The sequence below is a fragment of the Harpegnathos saltator genome, unplaced genomic scaffold (genome assembly GCF_003227715.2).
Source record: "Harpegnathos saltator strain DR-91 unplaced genomic scaffold, Hsal_v8.6 scaffold774, whole genome shotgun sequence".
NCBI lineage: Eukaryota > Metazoa > Arthropoda > Insecta > Hymenoptera > Formicidae > Harpegnathos > Harpegnathos saltator.
Window position 1 is genome coordinate 886,032 of NW_020230620.1, and position 14,585 is coordinate 900,616.

Genomic DNA, 14,585 nt, shown 5'->3' on the forward strand with positions numbered 1-14,585 from the left:
CGTTTTCGGCGACACCGACTTTCCGCACTGGGAAAGGGCGCCATCTGCATCCACTTTGAAAGGAGAACTATGATGCCACATCCACTTTTAGGTCTCGGCGGTAAAACCTGCATGTGCTGAGGCTGGTATTCCGTACCTGCATATCGACAGTTGTCGGTGTCGTTAACGGCATTACGCAGGTTTTTCGTCTCTCAGTGAGCGCTTTTTTTTCTGAACGCAACCAGTATAAAACTCTCTGCTCAGAGCCATTTATTGAACCACAACCAATAGTAACAACATACCTGGAATTCTTTTGGTTTATGTCCTAACCTTTTAAATACTCAAAGTATTTAAAGTATTAGGTTATGCGGTATTCGTTACAATAATCTTTTGAAAGATACTTCAAGCATACATGGTCTGGTGGTTAAAAATCAGTAAATCTTCATATTCTTTTGTTTTTAATCTTGTATTCTGAAAAATTAATGTTCCAGAAACGTTTGTTTATCTTTATATTATCTGGCATATCAGCATGTCTTAAGAATATTAAAGATTAAGATAATAAATATAAAAAAACATAAATGTGAATCTAATTTTAACTTAATTCTTATGTAGATCTTGGATAATAATACACCATCTTCTTCTACACCATCATTATCTGAAATGGACTTGGAAGAAATGGATGAGCTTTCAAATGAAGACATAGAAGAAATTATCGATGTGAATACAACTTTGGATATAGCTGCTGTTAATAATTTGACATCCATTGTACATCCATCAGATCCTGCAAGCTCAGTGAAAGAAGATCCTTTGGCTGTGTGTGTTTTCACTGGTCATTGTACAGTTGGTGGTAAGAAGCAATTACTGATTTAGAAATGAAATTTATCAGCAAAGTAACTTAGCTGAAAATTGCAAAAAATAATTTTCACTTTAGGACTGAATGCTTCTGTGTTTTGTTGCTGTCTGAGCAGAAATGGTGAGCTGGCAGCAACTGGAGGCGATCAAAATTTAGCATTTACTTGGAATACCACTACAGGGGGAACTAACCTAACATGTTCTGATCACTTAGATAGTATTGTATTTGTAGAGTTTAATCATAATGACACCTACTTGGTCACTTGTGACATATCAGGCATTATACAATTGTGGCAGTTGAGCAATAATATTCGTTGCTGGCGGACTGAGATAAGCGATTTACAAGTGAGTATTCTTAGTAAGAAGATATATAGTCTCTCACAAATTGGTAATGACAATTGTACTGTTGATAATCATTCTCTTGCCATCCAGTGGGCAAAATGGCATCCATCTGCCAATGTCTTTTTAGCAAGCGACCAAACTGGACAGATTTATATGTGGAAGCTACCACAGGGACAGTGTAAAATCTTTCATGGAACTGGCTCTCCAGTGAACTGTGGTGCTATTTTTCCAGATGGTATATACTAATATGCTATATCAGTTGAAAACAAAACTAATTAATCATGTTAATCAAAGTAATGTTTGGGATTATAATATTGATATTTGGATATTGGAATATTGATGTTTGGTTACAGGAAAGTTTCTAGCAGTAGGACACATGGATGGTACGATTCGTGTAATACATTTAAAAGATGGCACTGTATCTGCCACCATACCCATCAGTCAAGGTCATAACAAACTTGTTACTGCCATCGATTGTTATATAAAATATAACTTGATAATTTCGGTGGCGATAGACGGCAGAACTATACTAAGTACAGCACACAATGGCAAGGTAAAAAAGACCGTCAATGATCTCGAATGTTTATGTAACTTTGCAACTTGAGACAGTTTTAATACTAATAGATCTTTTTCAGGTGATTTGTGTGCTTCAAGATTTGTCATCTACAGTCGTACCTGCAGAAAGCTGCAAACAAACGCAAGAAGACGAAGATACAATAGACGAAGATACAATAGACGAATCGGCGCATAACGAGAATTGGGCGGAGACAGTAGCTTTCTGTAAAGATCCTTTGCTTCCCCTTGCTGCAACTGGAACAGTAAACGGGGAAATTTTTATATATGACATTTTGAAACAGGTATTATTTTCTTTTACCTCTATAGGTAAGCTTTCCTCTTTAATAGATAAGATGTATCAGATATAAAGTCGCGGGATTTTCTTCAGGTTCTTAGACACAAAGTAGATGTTAATATGGGAGGCCTTGTGACCAAAATATTATGGAAAGGCGATACATCAATATTCTTTGCGAGTGGATCTGCTGTAGCAAGGTGTATCGATGGGAAAACTGGCAACTGTCTTCAAACATTTAAAGGACACAATGATGATGTATTAGATTTACATATATCACAGTAAGTCATTTTGATAATTACATCCACATTGAATATAGATATAAATTCTAATACATGTGTTTTTGAAATTTGGAAATGGACAATGCAATTATGTTTGATCTGTTTGATAATCAGTGAAGTATGTTTTGTTTTTCAGAAATGGGGAAAGATTACTAACTGTTAGTGATGACACCCTAGCCATAGTTTATGATATCTCGTCTATATAGTAACGAAACATGAAATATATAAACATTAATTACTAGATGTTCAGAAAATTTGTTTATTGGAAAAATTCAAACTTCTTACAGTATGTAGATTTATAATCTTCTTTGCAGATTATAATAGAATCGTAAGAAATTGAATAGGACAACCGACTTTTGGACTACTCTATTTTTTATAATATGATCCTTTTTACAAAATGTACATTATTTTTATTAGAATTATAAAGTTGCTGTTATTTTTGTCGAACTCTATGCATTAGTTTATCTCTATACCACTCTGTGTCGAGTTCGTGTAGTTTATTTTTCCACTTGAAGTGTGTTGGCGCATTTGCTTCACCATTCTCAAAATCAAAGGATGTGCTAAATTCTATAGCTAGCTTAGATCTCACAAGACCGATGCCTCCTACTTTTTCTGGTGCAGGATGATATACTCTTCCTGTACTAATGTTCATAAACAATTTTTGTGGCTCAAAACGCACCTATAAAAAATAGCAAATGCAAATTTATTAACAAAACTTGCTCCTTTTCCAATTTATGTAACAAAGCCTGGTGCAATTATGTATGATTACCGTCAACAGATCATCTGCATGTGCATAACTGAACCAATCTTCTTCAGTATCAGTTTCTGTGTTGTGTTTTTGAATCACCTTGGTGAAGACCAACGGTAAGTCATCGCATCTTACAAAGTTCCTCTCTATACCACAGATTGACAGAAATGGAAAGTCACTCATATAACGACCAGTATTATTCTCCTTCAGGTGTTTAAAGAAGAATGCCAAGAACTTTTTATCTGTTACAATTTATGGTGAATATATGATGGTCAATAATATAATATTTCTGAATTATGTAAATACTATTTTTTACCTTTAAAGCAAGAAGTAAAATTTCTTATGCGAACATCATCCAGGAACAACTGAAAAAATACATAAGTGGAAAGGAAGATATTGTAATATTATTTATATATTATATAGCTAGTAGCAAGACCATGTAACTTGCCCATCAAATACATAGTTAAACAAAAAATACCATGCCTTGGTGATCAATGTAGTAAAAATATTCACGTATACGAGGTTGAGGAGATTGGCCTTGGACATATGACACACAGTTTCGTCCGAGAATTTTCGGCAGAGGAATCTTATAATTTAGCTTTCCAACTGCGAAAACACCATAAGTGCAAAGTCTCGACGTCATTTTGGTAAGTATATGAATCTAATAAAAGTTAAAATATATCTTGGAACGTAGAACAGTAGGATTCGCTATTTTCATTTAAATCTGAAAAAAGAAAATTATATACTACCTGTTATTAATTTTTGACATTTTTCTTATTATTTACATTTAGTATTTACACATAAGCCATCACTTACAAGATACTTTGATCACAGCCTAACATAATTTATAACATAACCAAACTTAATTTAAAAGTCTTCGTTCGAGTCACCACTATTTCGACAACAAATCGAGTTCGTGATATGACTCGACGACAGAGCAGCCGGATCTTCAGATTCTAGCAATTGACTTTTTTATCGACACGAAAGTCGACAAATTTCAAAAAGTATCGAGAAGAAGATCGATTCTTCGATGAAAGAAGGATCGATTCATCAACCATTTCGAGTTTCTCATATCGTTTTGACCGTTTTCTTTTTTTACGTTCATTAGGGGCGGCGGGGGCGATAAGACGACGCGACGCGACGCGACGTCACGCGTCGCGGTGCCTCGATCGCGACAAGAGGTACTTTTGTCAAGAGAACGAAGGAGACAAGAGGCGAACGCGTCAGCAACGGCTGGTGGCAAACATGTTACGTTCGCGCGGCGGCAGCGAGACGAGATCATACGTGCGCCGAGCGAAAAGATCCCGACCTGTCGTCGCCGCTGCCAAATAAGTCCGTGCACGCAGGAACATGGCCTCTTCCGCAAAGAGATCTTGGAAACTCCGTAAGATCTTTCTCTTTATCGAGCGATTAAAGGGCCTTTGTTCTCATGTATTCTGCTTCCCGTTCCGCGACAATACGACAACTTTTAAATTCCGTTTTGTGTGTCTTTCGCTCGCGATAAACATTGTCTGTTTACGACAGCCCACTCGACCGCTATCTCGCGGTTTCTTCCAATTATAGTTACAGCTGTCTCTCGTCGGAGAATTTAGCCTGCGGCAAGGATGACAGGTCCTGTGACGCGCGGAGACACGAGTCGTCATCGAATTCGAATGATGTATAGCTCTTTATATAGCTGTATTAGGAATTATTGTATTTCCGGTTTTATGCAAACGCAGTGGATATTTCCTTTTTGTAGATGAATTTCCCGTCGATAAATATATGTAGCATCTACCTTTTCAAAAGCATTAGGCTAAGAAAAATGATATAGATTTGTTTACAACTTATATAATTGATATCATGTTATGTAAAACTATCTTTTTTTCAATTTCTTGCTCATAGATATGGATAAACAGTCTGTTTACAAACTGTCTCAATCGGGCTTTTTTTTTATGATTTATCTGTCAATCATTTATTTTATGTTTTCTATTTTTCAGAGGAATTTGTTGCCCATATACCAAATGTCAATTGCTTGGCATTAGGTCACAAGTCGGGACGAGTTTTGGTAACTGGTGGTGATGACAAAAAAGTGAACTTATGGGCTGTTGGAAAGCAAAATTGTATTATGGTAATTAATGATATAATGATCTTGTTATCATTATTAAATCTGTTGGAGTAACTGATGGTTATAATTTCGATATTAACACAAGTATGCAAACATTGATATTATGTTACAGTACTTGAAGTGAACTGTTTCTTTTTAGAGCTTAAGTGGCCATACCACCCCAATAGAATGTGTACGCTTTGGCCAAACAGAAGATCTGGTATGTGCGGGTTCACAGACAGGTGCACTGAAGATTTGGGATCTAGAACATGCCAAATTGGCACGTACACTGACAGGACACAAGTCTGGAATACGTTGTATGGACTTTCATCCTTATGGAGAGTTATTGGCATCAGGCAGTTTGGATACCGCGATAAAGTTGTGGGATATTCGAAGGAAAGGTTGCATTTTCACGTATAAAGGTCACAATAGGACTGTCAACAGCCTAAAATTCAGTCCTGATGGGCAATGGATCGCCAGTGCTGGGGAGGAAGGAATGGTTAAGGTAAATCAGACACTCCTCTAAATCTTCCTTAAAACAGGAATCGAATATCGAAATGATATTATTTGAGATTTAACATCAGTATCATACAGCTTTAATCTTTGTTTTAAAAAAAGAAAAGCATACTTTTTGTACTTGTATCTTTTATTACCTTTGTTAAGTGTCTATTATCTTGTATGTTACCTTTTGATTTTTTCATTTTTGTTCATATGCCTCCTTTATGCGCAGAAAAGAGTGAGAGGAAAATATTGATGTTTGTGTTACTTTTAAATTAGCTGTGGGACCTAAAGGCTGGTAGACAACTAAGGGAATTTTCAGAACACAGAGGGTCAGCGATCACCGTTGAGTTCCATCCCCATGAATTCCTATTAGCCAGTGGTAGCGTGGACAGGACAGTCCACTTCTGGGATTTAGAGTCATTTCAACTCGTATCTTCTACAGAACAAAGTCATTCTTCTGCCATTCGGTGAGTAATATAATTTTGAGATTATAATTATTTTACAAGGTAAAATCACCTTTCACCTGATCGTCGTTGCTAATTTTTCATCTTACTATTTTATAGGTGCCTGTATTTTAGTCAAGGTGGAGAGTGTCTATTCGCCGGTAGTCACGATGTTTTAAAAGTTTATGGCTGGGAACCAGGAAGGACTTTAGACACAATACCCACAGGCTGGGGAAAGGTTCAAGACATAGCAGTGGCTCAGAACCAATTGGTAAAGCAGAATATGTTTTTCAGACTTTCGCGTCATATAAAGAATGAATTTTTTTTATCGCTTTTTACAGTGTAACACACATATATGATTGTTTGGTTACGTTGCAGATCGGTGCGAGTTTTCACACAGCAAATGTCACTTTATACGTATGTGACTTGAAGAAAATCGCGCCACTAGGTGGAATATCCACCGTGGGCTCGCCTTTCAGTCATGGGAATTCCCTGAGGAAGAGCTTCTCCAGGGAACGACCGATTGCATTGAAAAAACACACGTGAGTTTTATTTTGCCAGAATCGATTTTAAGACTTCTGCGTGTGACAACTATATTTAGAAACTATTAAACTGAAAAAGAGTCTTTAATATATTTGATAAGTTTGTATCATCGAGTGTAAAACAACAGATTCGAGATTGATTTTGAAGCGTGAAAGAAGACAGATTCTCGTTTTTTACGTCATGATTTCACATGGTCACCAGAGATCTTAATTGAAAAAATAGTTAATCAACAGTTAATACAGTTAATACAGATTAAAAACTTCAATTTTGAAATATTTCAATATTTGAAGCATCTAAAAGCTTAAAGCGGTAATGTAAAAGGAACCAGATTTAGCGAATCGATGTAAAAGTCTTTACTGCACTTCCAGGTTGGACGTACGAACGATAGAAGAAGCGGATAAATCCGGCACAGATCCGGAGGATGAGGTCACTTACGCGGATATACCCAACGTAACCGAGTACAGAGACATTTTCCAACCGAGCAGGGCGTGTAAGTAACAGCCGTCTTAATATCGCATTGTCCTCATTTCCTCTACGACCGAAGAGAAATTTCTTAGTGTAAAGCTTTTGTCCTGACGTCTAATCCAATCTTTCGCGATCACCCTGTGACAAACTCTGTCCAACACACACATGTCTAAACCATGAATGCGTGAGTGTTGTATAGTCTTGTGAATGAGCATGCCGCGCATGTGATATGTTTCAGTGTCTCGCACTCCACCCCCTGAACTACCTGAGGCTTACGAGGAGCCTCACGACATAGGTGAGTTTTGTGTGATGATGTTAATCTTGCACAGTGAATCCTTCTGTCCTTCCTCCGGAACAGCTTGGGATTTGAGCGATTTGTGTAACGCACAAGCCAAATAATGGACATGAACAAACTTTCTCTCTCTCTCTCTCTCTCTCTCTGTAAATGTGTGTTTCCCCTTGCCGATATCCCAAATTGAAATCTAATGTATCACAACGTAACCGAACAATTCGTCGTTACGGAACGGATATCACACGTTTGTTGATTTTCTCTTATAGATCCGGCGCAGCCGCAGATACTGCAAAATCTCTCTACCTCAATGTCGAATCTGAGCACGATCGAACGCGACCAAGTGCCGCCGATGCAATCACCCTCTTCCCCACCACCGCCGGCGCCCACGTTATCGTTAGCGAAACCTGTGCCGGTGCGCATCCAGCCGATCAAGTCCTCGCCTCCGGTTCACCGAAACTCGATCACCTCGACGAGCCAGATCAGAGCGAACCTGCAGGCGAACAACGGCCTGAGCAGAGCATCCAAGAACTTGGCCTCTATACCGCCGTTGAGACAGAACATCACCCCGTTCCCTGGTAGAAAAACGATAGCGAACGACACGTTGCCGTTGCCGCCGCAGCCCTTGGGGCCGCAGAGATCCAACTCGACCTTGACGCCGCGGGTCGCGCCGATGGCTGCCGTCATACCCGTGATGGACGACGGCAAGCTGAAGAACAGAGTACCCAGTCCGGATTCTCCGAAGCATTATCTGAAGAGACAGTGCAACAGGGATGGCGAGCAGGGATACGAGAGCGATTATCCTGTACAGTGAGTGCCGCCTTTGCCATATGATGATATTAATATTAGAACGATGGAAATTTTCACTTCCATCGAAATGTTCGTACATATGGAATATATTCCATATCTGGGCAAGGTAATATATGAGAAATAATCAAACACACAAAGTAAATAGAATTTGTTAATATAGTATATGGCACGTACAATTATTTCAACAAAGAATATATTCTTTTCGAACATAAAATAATATATATGGAGTATTTAAGTATAAGATACGCACAGCGTATGTACTCTATTTAATTATATATTATTATAGAATGTTTCCCGCTTCTTAGAGAAATATAGGAGAAATTCCGTGAAACGCGCGTTTCTTTTTTTCTTTTTCCAGAATTAATAGTATAAGGCACAGTCCATCCGACCCGGCGCTCAACAGGCCGAACACCGCGCAGTCTAGGTCTACGTCGCTCAATAGAAACTTCGCTACCTCAACCGCGCTGTCGGCACGCAACCCCTCCACCACCGCGTCGTCGTCCACGAGAAAGCCGAACAAAGCGCAGATCCCGCCGAATCCTAAGCTCGACGTGCGCGTCTCGCAGATACGAAACAGCGCGGAGGACACGGAGAAGGAAGAGCTAGTGCCGATGAGCGCCGACAAGCCCTACGGATTGGACGTTGAGAATTTTTTACCGGTGAGTGCGGCGAAAAAATATGTTCGTCACGATAGTCCCGTTGACTCATCTGACATCCTACATCTGACGGGGGATTGCAGAAGGATCGAGAGACAAAATTTTCTTATTATGGCTGTAACGTTCGTGGGAACAAAGCTCTCGGCTTCCATTTTGCCCGTCTAAAAATTCGATATTGTTCTGACCTGAATTCTCAAGTAGGCCCTATTTGTTACAGCACAGTTACACCGGTTCTACGGCGTTGGGATACCCACAGATGGGTGTGCTAACGGAAATGTCCGAGGCCGAGGTATTAAACAGCATGATGCGCAGCCACGAGTCAATGATGGCGGTAGTTAAAAGCCGGCATCGCTCGCTGCAGATCATATACTCCCTATGGCACAATAAAGATCTCAAGGTAGTCGTTTACATCCGTCCTCCACGTGGAGCGGTATGACACGTGCGGTCGATGCAGTCGCTGAGAGATACAAAGCGGGCTCTATTGATTTCAGGCCGCGGTGGATTCTGCGGTGACGATGAACGATTTGGCAGTCATCGTCGATCTCTTGGGCATACTCACGTTAAAACCGTACGTAGCTCTCCCGATTTGTCGCAAAGTCTGGTCTTTTCCGCTGAATCAACAAAGAGCACACTTTTTGCCCTCGGAATGAAACTGATATTTAGTTGTGTACAAAGAAAAGCACCTTCAGTGCAGCACTGATTCATCTAAAAAGAACTGGCCTCTGTCGAAACCTCCGAGTGGAAACAATCGCCGCTTAATCTTAATCAATATGTATCTTTGTATCTTTGTTTGTAGAACAATGTGGAATTTGGATATGTGTAATTCTCTGCTCGGTCCTATCAGCGATCTCCTTCAAAGTAAATATGAAATGTGAGTATCGCAATTGATGATCGCTTCATCATCTTCGTGCTTGCTCGCTATTTTGCACGCTAAGAAATGCGTTCCTCTGTTTTCAAGTAATCGCTATTTCAAACAGTCGCTACTCGCTACTGTCGACACGGTATTGCATCGGAAAGTGGAGAAGCCCTCTTTGCGAAAGGGTGCCATGTTCTCGAAACGCTCGTTCGCCCGAGGCTCGCGAGGTCTAGGGTTGCAGTATGGGAATGGCTAATTTAGCAGGGTGGGGTAATCCGAGGCGAGCGTGGGGTGGCTCGCGAAATTAGCCGAGACAATGCAAGACAGCGGCAGATGCAAATGCGACGAGAAGCAACGACAGCTTTCTGTCCGCGCACGGGCGGTATTGTTCGCGCGATTTGAATTGAAATCTCAAGTGCCGCGCGCGCGCGCGCGCGTTTGCATATGCCAACGTCCGTGATGCTGCAGGACGGACAAACAAGCGGCCGAGTGTCATCTTCACTGTCAAACGGCCGTCAATGTTCGTGCGAGTGTGAATCGAGAATAGGATGCGCGATATCGCGACGATGCGTGTTAGATCCTGACAAGAGCATAGAGCAAAAGAGAATCCTCAAAAGAGGACAGAGTAAAAGAGGATCCCTCGAGGAAACTTTGGTGTATGAATTTTCCAATATTGCGAAAGCTCCAAATCTGGAATTGTATAATTGTATAGAGCGCTGATTATGTGCGTAGCAAGGCTCGTCTTTGAGTTACAAATATGGACGATTCGAAAGATTCAAAAGATGGTGAAAAATATATAAAAATAATATAGAAGGAAACGGAAGGTTTGCGTGTTTCGTTCTACGACACACGTATATATACCGCGCACCGTGCAAATTTAAGCAGTTTCTCGTCAGATACGCACCGCTTCCTTGACGTTTAGCTATAAATCCGAGGGGAGGGAAATGGTCTTTTGTGTGTGTCCATTTGAAAGTGGGTGATTAACCGGCTCAGTTCCAAGCTGTTGCTTGAGCGCCGTGACGAGGAACGACTGTTTCCTTCCGACGTTTGATCGCAGACTGCCGTTACTCACCCTCGGCTGCTGCCTCGCGTCCACGTGTTTGTTACCTCACGGAAATTACCGTCGCTTCTTCTGATTGGCACTTACTCGAAAGTCGACATTATATACATAACAAGAATCCGAAGTGAATGAAAAATTACTTGAAATAGCGACGGAAACTCTGATCTATTTTTCGCTGCGAGCAGCTTGTTCGCAGCGGAAAGTTGTGATTAACTTGTGTGTGTTAATTTACGTTTGGTCGACTTGCCAAATTTGTCTTTCTTCGGCAAAATTCATCGTCAGTCGTTTCCTCAGTCGTTGCGTTCCGGGATTTCGGGGATATTCATCTTCAGTGCTAGAATTCGAGTTAGCTAGAATAGTTAGAATTAGAGCTTAGAGAATCAATTCAATTCTTTGTATCAACTACTTGCATATCGTGATATGTTAGCGATATTATGCTTCTATAAATAAGCTTAATAAGCGGTCGCACCATGGTGCTCCGTATATGCTTAAATACCGTAAAAGTGAATACAAATTGGTTACCCGCCGCTGAGCAGCTGTCGCCGGCAGTCACTCGTAATGAGGATGCTGTCAAGCGATTTTTTGTCGGGCCTGTTTTCTGTAATTTGTACGGCCATCCTTCAGACAGCTTCCTCCTCCTAATTCTCCCATAATTATCTCACACAACAATCGAGAAAAAGACACGCCATTTTGACATCAGTTTCAAAATTCGCTTCTTAAAAAAATATCTAATTGAAGGCTCTTTATTAACCTGATATTTGTAACAGAGAAAGAGAAGGAGACTCGATGACTAGCAGCGACAGCTGTGTATTTACGTATTTATGTGAGTCGATTCGCATGTTCCATGGGAAGTTTACGGTACTCACACATTGTATCCCGATTTCGCGATCGTTGATTTTACGCGGCAAAATCGACGGGCAAATATACACATCTCGAACGATATTATGCAGTGGCAGTATGCATATAGTTCGCTCGTCGTTTTCACGGCTCATCCGTTACGGGCTTTCGTCCTTTGCACCCGTTTGTGCCGCGTGAGAAAAAAAAAGGAGGTCGCCGGTGAATGTCCGGACGCGTGTCACGAGGGAGGGTTCAACCCGCCCGATCGTTTTCCAATTCCACGATCGCTCTTCGCAACCCCTTCTCTCGTCTTTTATCCCTCCATCACTCAGTTTCGCCCTTGTAAATGTTCGCCAGTTTTAAAAAATGTCAGTTTTGCAACGTGAAAACAAAATGTCGAATTAATTAATTAATTAATATATTAATATATATATTTTTATTTATATATATTATTAATTAATATATATATATATATATTAATATATTAATAAATATAAATATATATTTATTGTCGAAGACACGATAGAAAAATTTGACGCCTCTCGTTTTTCGGAAGTAAGTTTGAATTACTATGTTGTTTTTGCGAAAATGATTTTTAGTAAAATAATAATTATTTTTATACGAGCGATCCTCTCGCTTCTCTCTCTTCTCGATCCTATCCCTCCTCTCCCCCCCCCTTTGTCACGAGCCACGTGAAATCCCGATCGCGCGGTGCATTCATGAGACCGCGTGCGATTCGTCGCGCCGATTCGAACGGGAGCATAAGCGCGAACCCTTTACCGCCCGTCCGAAAGCAAGCGTGGTGAATCGGGCAGGCGAGCCTTTCGTTATTTATTGGCATCGTTAACGGCCTAATAACGGCCGTTTTACAACCGGGACCGGGCGTGACCGGACGAAACCCGGTGGGTGTCGCGAGACCGTTCTCATCCTATCTCGCCTAAAAATCGTTCCATTCTTCGATAGATAGGAGCGATCTTTTCCCTTTTTGCAAATAAATAAACAAATGATGACATACACATTTGTGAAACCGATCGTTATTTACCTTGGCGATACCTTCGATTTCTGTTTCAGGTACATAACGGTAGCTTGCTCGGCGCTGAGACTTATCCTTCGTAACTTCGCCCCGGTGATAAAATCCAATGTGGAAGCGCCTCTTCACACGATCGGCGTCGACGTATCGCGTGAGGAACGGTGAGTCTTGTTATTAAAATATTACTGTTGCATCGGTGTGCAAAAGACTCCTCGTGTTTGTCAAATAAAGCAGAAAACATATTCACTTTTGAAGGATAATTTTTCTAAATAAAACATCATATAACATCGACTTGATATTTTCTCGACATTTGGCAAAAACTTTGTTATAACTATGCTTTTCTCTAAATATACTCAAACCTTCCTTTAACACCCGACATTTAATAGAGATATGATAAACTTTTTTTTGCTATGAAAAATTGCATCAACCTAATATTATAAATATTTATAGGATCATTCGCGTCTGCTGAACGTGTCACAAACGTGACTCACAAACAACTTCATTGACGTTTTGTTAATCCATGATTGAATAAAATGCAAATTTATCATCGATGTACATACAATTAATATATTTATACGTGTATTTTCGATCGAAACTTTCTCGTAAAAGTATCGCTCAAATTTACCCTGGAAACTCGAGCTTCTCGCTCGAAATCGCGTCGAGACAGTTCAACATCGGCTACTGTTTCGTAATCTTTTGTCCGAAGCCTGGTTTCTTCGTTCATTGTCAGGTATCACAAGTGCCTCTCTTGCTACGAGAAGCTCATAGCGATACGGGCGATTTTGCTGAAGAAGCAGTCAACGACTCCCGGCAAACTCGGTGCCTCGTTTCGCGACCTGGCGGTCCTCATCAGGGGTCTCGAGTGACCGGAGCTGTGTCGTCTGTGAGACCCTCGTGAATTCGAGACCACCGGTGTCGTCGGTGAACACTCACCAGGAACGGGCGGGGAACAGCGGAAAGCGAGCCGAAAAACGAGCCTTCTGTCGAGACCGAGCGGCGAAATTGCGACCGATCGTCGCCGTGCAGCGTCGAAAAAACATGAAAGCGCATTCCTACTGTTGCTCTCTTCTTTCGCCGTCACCGATCAGCGAAGAAAGCGAACAAAGTCGCGAAATGTTCAATACTCTGTCGCCGGGACAAACGAGTCGCGTTGATGGAAGAAAAAAATGAGAAGGGTGCAGACCAGAGCAAAAGAGAGAGAGAGAGAGAAGAAAGATAAAATTTGTGATGTGAGAAATGGAAGAGGCAAGAAGATCCGTGTCTGGCAGAAATTCTCGCGGATAGACGAAGAGAGACGAAGCAAAGATCGTAAAGAGAAGAAATGTTGCTGGATGCGCTTAATGCTGTACCGAGGCATCGAGATCCAAGCAACCCTTACATTTTTGGAAATTTTAGAGCTTTCAAGTGTATACCGAGGCTTCTTTTGTGTATCCATTCGCTTTCAAGTCGGCTAAATTAAATGATGATTTTTCACAATTCGATACATTGCTGTCATTCGCGGTACATTGTCGGAGCAATAAATCGAAACGATGTAATATCGAGATTTTTCAGAAGCAGCTCCCTCGACTCGGCGAAATTATTCAAGACGCGGACAAAGTCGACAAATTCACCCTCGTGGGAAGTATTTTTGCTACAGATTTTAGAACACAAAATGTCGCAAAATCCGGAAAGCCCTCTGTCGCGGGAAAAAGGTAAACGCAGTGGGAAATCTCGTAAGCAAAGCTCAGTGCCAGATTCCAATGTGTCAGTATGTCAGGATCTCAAAGTGCTCACTTGGGGTTTACGTCATGAAGAATAATGTCGCACTCTAACTGCCGGTTTCTCCGTTAAAATATGTATCCGTGTCTTTGATTACACAGCACAAAGTCTCGTTGGCGTTTCGATATTCACACGGATACTCATGGCCGGTGCTCTTTCGCGCCTTTCTTGCCAAGATCGTTGGAAATCGCGGAACGATTTGTGA

General features: G+C 40.9%; 3 protein-coding genes across 11 annotated transcripts; 2 read left to right on the forward strand and 1 right to left on the reverse strand.

Moving 5' to 3' along the window:
- Positions 1-117: 117 nt before the first annotated feature.
- On the forward strand, positions 118-2,649 carry LOC105183212 (angio-associated migratory cell protein). 3 transcript variants are annotated; one of them, XM_011141173.3, is made up of 8 exons: positions 118-269; positions 592-826; positions 911-1,176; positions 1,264-1,408; positions 1,527-1,726; positions 1,809-2,030; positions 2,117-2,301; positions 2,438-2,649. In XM_011141173.3, exons 2-8 carry the CDS (start codon positions 640-642, stop codon positions 2,505-2,507), a joined length of 1,275 nt encoding a protein of 424 aa, XP_011139475.1. In that variant the 5' UTR covers positions 118-269; positions 592-639; the 3' UTR covers positions 2,508-2,649. The 3 variants fall into 3 exon arrangements, with proteins under 3 accessions (XP_011139475.1, XP_019696998.1, XP_019696999.1); XM_019841439.2 differs by having other exon boundaries at positions 137-394; positions 2,438-2,648; XM_019841440.2 differs by having other exon boundaries at positions 137-413; positions 2,438-2,647.
- A 79-nt stretch (positions 2,650-2,728) lies between these two features.
- Positions 2,729-3,976, reverse strand: LOC105183213 (UPF0598 protein CG30010). Of its 5 annotated transcripts, none has more exons than XM_025306314.1 (5): positions 3,866-3,976; positions 3,533-3,773; positions 3,366-3,414; positions 3,071-3,291; positions 2,729-2,980 (listed from the first exon to the last, which is right to left on the reverse strand). In XM_025306314.1, the coding sequence occupies exons 2-5, from the start codon at positions 3,593-3,595 to the stop codon at positions 2,735-2,737; spliced, it is 579 nt and encodes a 192-aa protein (XP_025162099.1). In that variant the 5' UTR covers positions 3,596-3,773; positions 3,866-3,976; the 3' UTR covers positions 2,729-2,734. The 5 variants fall into 5 exon arrangements, with proteins under 5 accessions (XP_025162099.1, XP_011139478.1, XP_011139476.1 ...); XM_011141176.3 differs by having other exon boundaries at positions 3,071-3,195; positions 3,528-3,773; XM_011141174.3 differs by having other exon boundaries at positions 3,528-3,773.
- A 166-nt stretch (positions 3,977-4,142) lies between these two features.
- kat80 (katanin p80) lies at positions 4,143-14,267 on the forward strand. 3 transcript variants are annotated; one of them, XM_011141177.2, is made up of 15 exons: positions 4,143-4,433; positions 5,026-5,156; positions 5,293-5,637; positions 5,910-6,100; positions 6,197-6,347; positions 6,455-6,618; positions 6,988-7,109; positions 7,323-7,379; positions 7,643-8,183; positions 8,542-8,842; positions 9,057-9,236; positions 9,331-9,407; positions 9,636-9,710; positions 12,664-12,783; positions 13,353-14,267. In XM_011141177.2, exons 1-15 carry the CDS (start codon positions 4,400-4,402, stop codon positions 13,486-13,488), a joined length of 2,625 nt encoding a protein of 874 aa, XP_011139479.1. In that variant the 5' UTR covers positions 4,143-4,399; the 3' UTR covers positions 13,489-14,267. The 3 variants fall into 3 exon arrangements, with proteins under 3 accessions (XP_011139479.1, XP_011139481.1, XP_011139480.1); XM_011141179.3 differs by lacking the exon at positions 13,353-14,267 and adding an exon at positions 13,073-13,334; XM_011141178.2 differs by lacking the exon at positions 7,323-7,379 and having other exon boundaries at positions 4,144-4,433.
- The last annotated feature ends 318 nt before the right edge of the window (positions 14,268-14,585 follow it).

What these genes read in the sequence shown, in the direction of transcription:
- LOC105183212 (XM_019841439.2), top strand. An exon ending in CTGAGATAAGCGATTTACAA is followed by an intron (nt 1,177 to 1,263) that starts GTGAGTATTCTT and finishes CTTGCCATCCAG; the next exon opens with TGGGCAAAATGGCATCCATC. An exon ending in GTACAGCACACAATGGCAAG is followed by an intron (nt 1,727 to 1,808) that starts GTAAAAAAGACC and finishes GATCTTTTTCAG; the next exon opens with GTGATTTGTGTGCTTCAAGA.
- LOC105183213 (XM_011141174.3), bottom strand. Translation starts at nt 3,692, where the DNA reads ATGACGTCGAGACTTTGCACTTATGGTGTTTTCGCAGTTGGAAAGCTA. An exon ending in ACATTGATCACCAAGGCATG is followed by an intron (nt 3,415 to 3,527) that starts GTATTTTTTGTT and finishes GTATTTTTTCAG; the next exon opens with TTGTTCCTGGATGATGTTCG. An exon ending in TTTTACTTCTTGCTTTAAAG is followed by an intron (nt 3,292 to 3,365) that starts GTAAAAAATAGT and finishes AAATTGTAACAG; the next exon opens with ATAAAAAGTTCTTGGCATTC.
- kat80 (XM_011141177.2), top strand. Translation starts at nt 4,400, where the DNA reads ATGGCCTCTTCCGCAAAGAGATCTTGGAAACTCC. An exon ending in GAAAGCAAAATTGTATTATG is followed by an intron (nt 5,157 to 5,292) that starts GTAATTAATGAT and finishes GTTTCTTTTTAG; the next exon opens with AGCTTAAGTGGCCATACCAC. An exon ending in CGAGGAGCCTCACGACATAG is followed by an intron (nt 7,380 to 7,642) that starts GTGAGTTTTGTG and finishes TTTCTCTTATAG; the next exon opens with ATCCGGCGCAGCCGCAGATA.